This window comes from Pygoscelis adeliae, unplaced genomic scaffold, assembly GCF_000699105.1.
Source record: "Pygoscelis adeliae isolate BGI_AS28 unplaced genomic scaffold, ASM69910v1 Scaffold98, whole genome shotgun sequence".
NCBI lineage: Eukaryota > Metazoa > Chordata > Aves > Sphenisciformes > Spheniscidae > Pygoscelis > Pygoscelis adeliae.
In genome coordinates, this window is record NW_008825547.1 from 5372366 (window position 1) to 5383325 (window position 10960).

Sequence of the window (10960 nt, forward strand, 5' to 3'; positions counted from 1 at the left end):
GATGTCAGGCGCTCTCGCTAACGTGTGGTTGGTTATTCTGCGTTTCAGATCGCTGCCGGTAGCAGAGCACAAAGGGAACGGCGAGACTCCCGCATCTTTCAGCGAGAAGAAAGGAGTTGGCGGAGCAGACTAATACGGACTTGTGTCGGGTGGCCTTGCCCTACAAAGGCTGCCTTTAAAAGAGAAACGCAGTGTTATTTAATGAGCTGTGAGATGAGGCGCTGCTGCTAACGCTCAGATCCCAGGATTCATCGGCTATTCATTGTGCTTAATGTACATGTTTCTGCACCGTGCATTTAGGAGATCCCAGAGAAGAATCCAAAACGGCTGCGGGGGAAAGACCACCAAACATGCCTACAGAAACACTACCGACAGGTAGCATGGTGAAGCCGGTCAGCCCTGCCGTCACCTTCACGTCCGCTGTTCCTCTCCGCATCCTGAACAAAGGACCCGACTATTTTCGTAGGCAGGCGGAGCCTAATCCAAAAAGACTGAGCGCGGTGGAGAGGCTAGAAGCCGACAAGGCGAAATACGTCAAGAGCCAGGAGGTCATCAACGCCAAGCAGGAGCCTGTGAAGCCAGCAGTGCTGGCGAAGCCGCCGGTCTGTCCTGCGGCCAAGCGAGCACTGGGGAGCCCCACCTTGAAAGTCTTCAGCAACAACACGAAGACCGAGAGCGGCGTCCAGAGAGAAAATCTGAAACTCGAGATTTTGAAGAACATCATCAACAGCTCCGAAGGCTCCAGCTCGGGTTCAGGGTATAAGCACGGTCCCCGAAACTGGCCACCCCACAGAGCCGATTCGACAGAGCTAAACCGACACTCGTTCGCCGAATCTTTGAAGGTTTACCCCACGCAGGGCCGTAGCAGCCCGCAGGAGAGCAGCTCCAACGTCAGCAGAAGGCTCCTAGATCAGTCGGCGGAGACTTTCTTGCATGTCTCTCACAGCTCCTCAGACATTAGGAAAGTAACTAGTGCAAAGCCCTTAAAAGCAATACCCTGCAGTAGTTCAGCCCCACCTCTGCCTCCAAAGCCCAAAATTGCTGCCATTGCCACCCTGAAATCCCCAGAGATTGAGGCAGTCGAGTCTGGATGCGGAGTTAGTAGAAGACCCTCCCTACAGCGATCAAAATCAGACTTAAGCGACAGATACTTTCGTGTCGATGCAGATGTTGAGCGATTCTTTAACTACTGCGGACTGGATCCTGAAGAGCTTGAAAACCTCGGGATGGAAAACTTTGCAAGGGCTAACTCTGATATTATATCCCTCAACTTTCGCAGTGCAAGCATGATTAGCTCAGACTGTGAACAGTCTCAGGACAGCAACAGTGACCTTAGAAACGATGACAGTGCCAATGACCGTGTGCCATACGGCATTTCTGCCATTGAAAGGAATGCCAGAATCATCAAGTGGTTATATAGCATCAAGCAAGCTAGAGAGTCACAGAAAGTGTCCCATGTGTGAGAGAAAATCCACCGTAGAAAAAGCAAGGACTGTATCTTTGTCTGTGAATATTCAGTTGTGAAGGGTTGTGAAGTCTACTTGAAGTCTTGTACACTTCTCAAATCTCTTTGTGTTGCTTGTTGTGCAATGTTTCCAAGTTGCATGCCTGTCAACATGTGAGCTGACCTGGCTTCCACTTGAACAATAACTAACTACAAAGCCTGGCTGAGCATACACATTATCTGCCAAAAGTTTAAGACGAGAATCTAATTAGGGCTTCAGTATAATCAAAGTGTTTACATGGAAAGGTTATATGACTTCTTTGGTATTTATGTGGTTCCTTGTGGATTTTATATGTCACTTTTTGTCTTAATACAGATATTGTCAACTGATGTTGCTAGCTTCTAAGTTGAAACAGAATCCCTTTGGGTGGAAGAAAAGCAAAATTGGCCAAAATAAGAGGTTTAGGCATACGACGATAGGCAAAGCAGCCTTATCTCTTGTAGAAAGTGCATTATTGGCACATGTAAAACTGTTTCTAAAAGGCAAAGAATGTTATGTTCTTAAATTATGTATCGTTGTTAAACTATATATCCCTACTTGTAGTAAGGGACTGTTCAGTAAAGGTTTCTTTTTTCTAGGTAAGCTCCCTCAATTTTACAGAAGAAGTAGTCTAGTGAATTTGCTTGACCTCTCATAAACTGAATGAGTCTTGCATTTGGGTTGGTATAAGCATTTTAATGATTTTGTGTTACCCTGTTGGAAAAGCTTAAAGAAGGTTGGAGTCAACAGATGGAAACGTTGCAGGTGCGGGATTTTGCGGGTTTGGTTTTTACTCAAAGATTCCTGGTCTTAAACTTTTGACAGGAATAATTAGATCCTATAGCTGATATTGAATGCCTTTATTAGTCAAACACATCATGACTACAAACTCCATGCTGTCTTTTAATTTTTTTTGTAGACCTATTTGAACAGTTAATGAACAAAAATGGAAATACACAGCCATATCAATATAACGCCTCCTATTCAGAAGTAAATACACTCAGTAGCTGAACTATATCTGAAAAATTGTGATTATGTTGTCTTGCATATGTTATATCTAAGGCTGTGAAAGTTTGTTACAGCTCTAGGAAAGTGTAGAAACATGACAGTATGTAGCTTTTCTTTTTTTTATTTTTTCCTCCTTATGATGGTTAGTGCTGCAGGTCAACCTGTTACAAATCTTTTGACAATCTGTGTCTTCCCAGTGGTTTAATTAACTGTCATTTCAACTGACAGTGGTGGTGTGGTAGCGGAGAAGTTGAAATTACAGTGGTCTGCTTCATTATTATTGTATACATGCTTTGAAGTAAATTGCAGCACTACCTTATACTTCATCAGCTAATAGGAAACTTTTTTATTGTGTAAATGCTGTAAGACTTTGTATATACTTCAGTTGTTACGAAATCTTTAAAAGGAAGAGTGTTATGCTAATAAATAGCTCCTGGTGCAGGTATGGTAGGTTTTTTGTTCTTTTTTTTACCCCTCCCATTCTTAAAACTATATCGGGAACTCAATTGCAGTGTGCTTTAGTGCTGTAGAAAGTCTTGGTTAAATAATAGTTCCAGTAAAAGGTTTCTTTTACTAAAGTGCTTTTCAGAATATGATTTTTTATAACGTAACTATAGCAGCATGATCTGTCTGAAGAACTAGAAGAGATTTTCAAGACTCCTAAAATAGCTTGCTTCTTCCTTACCTAGCAATGTTGCTGTTCCCATTTATAGCATCTGTTCATAATGAATCATCGCAGTCTTCTGAATTATTCTTCAGTAGTGCTTATTTATATATTTGAATATTAAAGATATTTTACAAAGTCGGGTTCTATCTTTTCTCTAAGAAGCCTGTAGCCTAACTTCTTACCGATAGCCACAGTTAATGCAGGCGAGCCTAGAAGCCGCACAGTCATTTCTTGCCTATGGAATTATCCTACATCAAGTTTTATATAATTGTTTTCCAAATGATTGTTCGCGGGGGGAAAAAAAGCACACATTCAGTTTCAGGAGGCTACTCTATGGTTTTTACAGTTGGCTTCACAACCTAAGATTTACAACTTTCCTAGTTCGGTCAAAAAAAATGGGGAGCTATGTATTTCAGCTACAGGCGCATTTGTGACATTTTAAGCTCCATGGGTTTCAGTTGGCATTGACATCACACTGGTTTTTCAAGCATATTTTTCCAATAGTAAGTTTTTTCCAATAGTGAGTTCTACTCAGTTCAGTGACTATTTTGCCAAGGAAAATAATGCTTAAGGGATTAAAGCCAAGTGTAATGCAGCTGTACAGCAATGAAATAAAGAAGTTAAAACCAAAATAAAAATGCACTCACATTGTTCTCTCTCAAGTGTTTTAAGAATGATGATAAACATGCTATCGCAACTGTTGTCAGCCAAAAACAGTAATAAAGAAGCCTTTATAACTAGAAAATGGATTCGAGCATATGCTAGTATTCTGAACTCATTTCCCAGGGTTTGTTAGGAAGCCATAGGCTCTTGAGAAATCAAATTCATTTCCTTTTAATGCCACAAGGGGTTTAGGCTTGTGAGCTACCTGTAAGAGAGCATTTCCTCACCCGAGATCTTAAGCAGCACCTTTGACGCAGCACAGGCTCTGATTCCGCTATCCCGGCTTCTTACAATATGCACGTGAATAAGATTTTACAGGACCCAGACCTTCACAGTCAACTGAACTTGCAACTCTGGTGAGCCTGCAGTAATAGAAATCACAAGATTGCAAAATGTCCTCAAGGCTTTGAACAAGCAGATAACAATTGCCTTCATTTGTCACTTTATTACAGTTTATGCAGATGCGATTGATTTATTTATTTATAGTCTTGCTATTACCTGTATGTTTGCATAAAGGCTGCATCATTGGTGTCGGATCGGTTTTGTTTTCAAACGGGAATAACCACCTTCCCTTTGCAGTCATGTCGAGAGGGTCTGTTGTTTGTCTCTGCCTTAGGAGATTCCTGAGTGCCAAATGTTGAATTTGCAGAGAGTTGTAACCAACTCAAACGCCTCATCAGGGACCCGTTCTGGTCTTGTTCCTGCTGCCTCCAGCAGGCATTTACTCGGGTGCAAAGCGCACGGCAAGCGTCCATGATTAAACAACAGCTCTTGTTGCAGCAGCAGCTCTTAAGGGAGTTGCAAGTCTGTGGTGTCCTGTGGAAGCCAGTACTGAGCCCAGCGCTGGCAGTCCTGGCCCCAGAAGTGAAGAAAAATGCTGTATGTTTTCAGTAGTTAGTGTAAATTCACACTCACACACACACACGTGCAGAAGAAACCACCACACAGGTGGTTCTATTATTTTGACTTGCCAGGGAGGGAAAGGAAGAGGAAAATGATGTAACAAAGTACATTTTGAAATCTGTGTACAGCTTTGCGCAGAAATAAAGCATTTTTCTGAGTGAGATGGGCAGCAAAGTAAAACTACTCTTTTAATCACTTCATATTATATAGAAACAATGTTGTGAAAGATGAGAGATATAGGATCTCTGCCACAAATTTACATTCAACAAATACAAGTACTGAAATTTTCTTTTTTATGAATTCTGTGTCTGCAAGGGAGAGTGCTGTGCTGCGCTGCGAGCGTATGCACCATCTGAGTGACCGAGGGCTTCTGAAGGGTAAACACAGAATGATGGTGCTTTTGGCAGAAATTCAAAAATCAAAAGACACGCTTAGACAACAGAGCCAATCAGTATTGCTGACTTATCTCTTTTTACCGCAGTTTATCCATCCATGGAGGCTGTACGCGTTTGATTCCAGTCATTCAGTGAAAAACAAAGTGCTTAATGGAGCTCTGCAGTACGGAGCTGAATAATTTCAGTCTGCGGGAGAACAGGAAAGGAGCTAAACCTTAAAAACAGTCTTCCCGATACCTATTGATTATGGGATGATAATGTTTAGTATGTTGTATTCAGAGCTCACTTGTTCATAAGAAACTTTCTATTAAGCAGAGTAGTCAAACCAATAAATCTGGGAGGTGCCAGTTTTCCAAGGCTATAAAACTCGTGTTTTATGTGATTAATGGTGCCACACCAGTAGCTGAGCACATTAGGCTTAAGAATGTAAGAGCATCTGGAGCTTTGTTCCCATGAACAGTAAGGGTCCATTGCCTATTTTGGCAATGAATGTAAATGCAGATACAGTGTAGGGTCCCTTTGTGCTGTACAAGAGAATAAATTGGTCAAGGTGTTTTGTCCTGAATTGTAATATAACTCTATATTAAAATCCTTGTTACCAAGGCTTAGATGTTCACTGATATTCTGAATTCATCTGACATTCCTTGCTGTCGGCAGAAAGACTCCAATAATCTGCCCTTTGAAATATATCACCCATAGCTTAATGGGAAAGGCCATTAAAATTGTCTGTTCAGTGTAAGGACTTTTATCTCCTCATGATGGCATCTGTTAAGCGAAGCTCTAAATAAGCAAATTTCAGTCAGAAGTATTAACCCATGAACGCCTTTTATTTTTCTCCCTGGAAGCCCGAGTGGTGATCAATAGTTTTGTCCTAGCATTTGTTACAGTCAGTATGTTGTAGCTACAACACTCGGATGTTGTCCATTTGGGGCGCAGTGCAATCAAGTAGAGACACCTACACCACACCATCTGTCTTGCCCTGGTAGGTATGAACAACCTTCAAGCCTATTTTATGTTTGATCACTTAAGAATTTGGTTGTGGCTGCCCATCAAAACTTGGTACTAATAAGTAGTGAGGTTTTTTTTTTTTTTTAGTTTTCATGAAAAACAATCAATTATATAACAAAAACTGTAGTCTCTTAAATGTCAGTCTTCTAAATTTAAAGTAATTTTCATGATGGTCTTATGACAAGAGTAAGAGAGTGCTAGTATCTGTGCTATTATTGTTTCCTGCTTTTGGCTCTGCAAGTCTTCTCCACCTTCTTGGTGTCTTGCCTTTTCTGAGTTTCCCCAGCTTCCGTTCTTCCTTTCTGCATGTTCCTTCCTTGTCTTGTCTGGCATTTTCATCTTCTCTGAAATGTATGACCAAGATCATCATCTTCTCCTTGCTTAGCCTCTTCTTAAGCAGCCTCATCCTTCAGTTACGTTAATGCCCCTGAATCCCCAAGCAACTTTCCCACAACTTGTCCTGTGTTTTACAACCCCCATATTCATGGCAGCCTGTCTCCAAGAGAGTAACTCTCTGGCTGCAGTTGAGCTGCCATCTCCTGAACAGATAGTTGTCTATTTAATGGATTATTTTTTAATTTTCCAGTGTGCCATGCTATTTGCAGGCAAGATGAAACAGCACGAGGTGGTTCTTCAGGAAGAAGTAGTGATTGAAAACACTCATGAAAAACAGGATGCCAAACGTATCTTGAAATATCCACCTTGTGGTCCAAAATTGCCTGTATTTCCTTCTCTGCTGTATCCCGCTCAATGCATACCCTTGCTACTTCTTTAGCTGTATACAAAATGCTGGCTTGAGGACCATGGTGTGCAAAGGTGGCACAATTTCTAGTGAAAAGAGTGATGCAGGCCTGCTATCCAAGCAATAGTTACCATTTTCCCTTCTGCCATTTGGTGTCACAGTACCCATGTGTCTTACACCTGTGGCATCCAGACCACTTGCACTGCCTGCTCAGTTCCCAGGCAGCCGGCTGAAGAGCGTTGTCTAAAAAGACTATCGTAAAACAAGAAGACAGTGGAAGATCCAGGAGAGACAAGGTCTGTCCTCACCTGGCTATCACGGGAGACTTCCAGCTGTGGTTAGAGAAGAGCAGATTTGCAAGCTAAAATCCCCAGGCTGCCGTCTCGTGCAGCCCTGGGCTGAGGGTCTGACACCTCAACCCTGTGTACAGGAAAAGGGTTTCTGTGTGTTCATATGGGAGATGGGATAAATCAGTGTATGAAAGCAGAAGGCACATGGTGAAGCATGCCACTGTTTCAATAAATACCTTCTATTCGCGTCTTAAAAAATGAAGAAAGGACAAAAAAGAACAGGGCTGAAATTTGGAGAACAGCTGCGTATGCAAATGCTTTCAGACAAGATACGGAGGTGGGTAGATAGTTTTGCTTTTTAAGAAATGAAGCTTTTAATAGATTTTTTAATAAATGACCCGCTTTTCAAGTATATTAATCTTTTATGAAGTCAGTCTTGCCATTCTGAACTGTAAAAGCTTTGCTACTCTCAGCACAGAGCATTCAGAAATGTACTGACAGTGATTTGGAGTGGCTTAAGGAATAGGATAAAAGGGTGCTTAGCTGAACGTGAACTTTATTTTACTAGAGTTTTGGGGGATGGTTCTTTATTTTAAATAGATTGGGGGGGACAGCAGAAAATTAACATAGTCTTATTTATTAATGTTGGCCTGCAAATAAGACTGGGAAGCACGGGTTCAGTTAATGTGTCTGACTGCATGAAAATTATAGTGTTAGGTTTTGGCAAAGGCTTGATTTTCTTTATCCATGTTTTGAATGTCTCGGAGCATATCAGTTTACACGTATCTGGCACAAAACTCACTCATCCCATCTGAAAACGCTTTCTGCGAGCTTATGGGTTTGAGTCCATCTGCTGAATTTTCTTTTGTGTTGAAGGACTCTGAACAAAGAGTTGACAATGCTTTCAGTTTCCCATGGTTTTGTTTCTAGCATGTTCGACAAACGAGGCCTTTCAAACCCTCTCCTACAGACCGAGTGAAAATAGGAGCTTTATATTGGTATACGCTCCAGTATTGAATTCAGGAGGTAGACAGCAGGCAAGAAGTCATATTATAAAATTATTTTTTTGCTGTTGTTTCCTAATGAAATTGCAGGGTTGGGTTTTTTTTTTCCCCCTGAAATGCCATACAGCGAAACAGAGCCAAAGAATCTAAAACCTTACAGGGTTTCCCCACAGTGGCATGAGGAAACTTTAAAACATGCTTAATCTGGGAAGACCGTGAAAAAACGGATGCCCAAATTCTGGCCCAATTGAAGTCAATGGGAATTTTACCACTGATTTTAAGTGGGGCGGGCAGGATTTCACCCATTGTCAGAGCTTAATATTTTGCCCTATTTCGGGGTGGTTTCTTTCCGCTATTGTAAGTCTCATGCATTAGCTTTCTACTGCTTCCTCACCTATTCTTCTGTCTCCCCAAGCAGCACAAGGGGGAAATCCCTCCAGGCACTGCAGGTAGGAGCTCTGGGAGCAGTGAAACCTCCCGCAGGTGTTCAGAGATCCCTCCTTGCTTTCAGACGGACCCACAGCAGCTTGGCTGGAGCACCCGCTGTTTGCAGTGATATTTGCCTAGGCCATCAGCAAATATCTGACCATTGCTTGGTTCAGAGGGTACGTGCCTAAAATTTTCTCTGACCTTATTTATCTTCCTGGCTTGCAGGTGTGTCCCGTGGTAGCCAAAATGGTGTCTAGTAAAATTAGTCACCCAAGGAGGCTGTTTCAGACCCTTGATACCTAGCTGATATGGGTGCCAGAGGACACGGCCCTGATCTAAACACAAGGAACACTTCCACATCCTTTGGGGTGGAAGGAGAAACCAACCTGGGTCTACTAGGTGTGTTGAAATTCCCCCTCTACAGCTCCTTCTGCTCACTGGGCCAAGAAATTTGTCCCCGTACTGTACTCCTCTGCAGTGGCACCGTTCAGGCCCCTGATGAGGACCATCTGGGCTGCCAGACAGTCTCCTAGAAGATGCTGCCCACACATGCAGCTGCATGTGTTGCACCTAGGCTATCACTAATTTTTCAATTACTTTTGCTGTGTTTACCCCCAGAAGAATTGTATAATGTTCTACACTGAGCAGAAAATATTTGTTCTACAGGATGTAGATCTGTGAGATGAGGCAAAGAAGAGGTTTGGTGAAGCACAAAATACTAGTACTGGTGTCAGGAGAAGGTCAGGACCCACCTGCCCAGCACAGGGTGTGTCTCTTTACACATAGGTAGCACATGTTATAATATGTTCTCTGAATTTTTACTGGACTACTAACGACCAGCTTATGGAAAAACTGGGAACTAATGAGCCATCATGAATATTCGTACCAAGCCTCAGGGGTGCCCCTTTCACTCATCTCTAAACATCAATGAGGTGTTTCAGGAGCAATGTACGACTGCTGCTATTTTAAAACAAACTCACTCTACCACAAACCACGTTTAAGTAATGAACTGCAAAGTAGTCAGCTGTGATATCAAAAGTCTTTATGGGAGGTTATTTATTCACGGCATCATTTCTGAAATGTTCAGGGCAGACCCTGCTCCTTGGAGGTCACTGTTGAAAGGCGTACGCTTCTCCCATGGTTGTCCTTCTTCCAGCTCCACTATGGAAAAGGGAGCGAGGGCACCGCTTCGGGGCCCTGCCCTGGCAAATCCCTCACCATGGACAGGGCAATCCTGCGCTGCCGGGTCTTGGGGATGTGTATGATTTAATACACAAATGCGGCTGTGGTGTGGAATTAGAGATTTTTCTAATGGGCTTATTCCCACGCAAGTACCACACAGAGCTGACGCTCAAGGACACGCCGGGTTTTCAGGGGGCTGCTGAGTGAACAGATGTGTAATGCCGTGAAATTGTGGAATGTGTTGAAAGCGTATGGAAAGGGGTTTCCTGACCACATGTTTTGCTGAATAAAAAATGGCATTTCACATGGTTGAAACCAAGGCAGAGCACTCAGATTCAGTAGGTACTGGGCAAAAGTCAGCGATCGGACTGGCTGACTGAAGGAGAGAGCCTGTGTGACTTAAGGAGCAATAAAGTCCTGCAGCTGCATCAGCCCCTTCTGGGATACAGCCCGACATGCCGGACGTGGGGAAGGCTGAGTGCACTGGAAGGAGGGACTAACTCTATAAATCCATGCCACCAGCCAAGCCTAGGCAATTAATTATATTTTTAATTCAGTATTTTTTAAGAATCATTTATAGCCTCATATTTACATACAGGAAATCTAATCCATTGGCTTAACATGTTTGTGAGTGGTGGCAGTTTGTTTTACTTGTTTAATATTATTTTAAGCCAGAGAAATAGTTCAATATGAACACCTGGCAGCTATTGACACCTGGCACTTTTTTCCCCTGTGCCAGATGATAGCAGGTCATGTAGATAAAAATATGTGGTTGTTAGCTGGGTTATGAATAAGTTGAACCTCTTCAAAAAAAACCTGATTAAAACCAAAACATACAGAAGCTTTTTCTGACTGATGCTGACTATTGCAGCTACAAGTAAGTTGTTAGGTTCCAAAAATAAGTGTTAGACTTGCTGTCTATAAAGCCATTAAACAAGGAAGCAGGAGATTGAGCATGAATTTTTAGAGCGACCTTGATGTTAGCGTATCCTGCTCATGTCCTGGCTGGTGCGGGGGGACAGCGAGAGGAGACACTGCTGCTTTAGCACATGGTCTGCAGGAGAACAGAAGGGAGAGCAGAAATGTGATCTGAAAATAACATTAGCCGTGACGGTCCGACCATGAGGTCTTCCTTAGGAACAGTCTGTGGAAGCAGAGCTATGTTTAAATGAACAAGCTTTTCAG

General features: G+C 42.6%; 1 protein-coding gene across 1 annotated transcript; it reads left to right on the forward strand.

Annotated features, from left to right (window-relative positions):
* The first annotated feature begins 269 nt into the window (after nucleotides 1-269).
* On the forward strand, nucleotides 270-1519 carry FAM110B (family with sequence similarity 110, member B). Its single transcript, XM_009332080.1, has one exon. The coding sequence runs from the start codon at nucleotides 351-353 to the stop codon at nucleotides 1461-1463; it is 1113 nt and encodes a 370-aa protein (XP_009330355.1). The 5' UTR covers nucleotides 270-350; the 3' UTR covers nucleotides 1464-1519.
* The last annotated feature ends 9441 nt before the right edge of the window (nucleotides 1520-10960 follow it).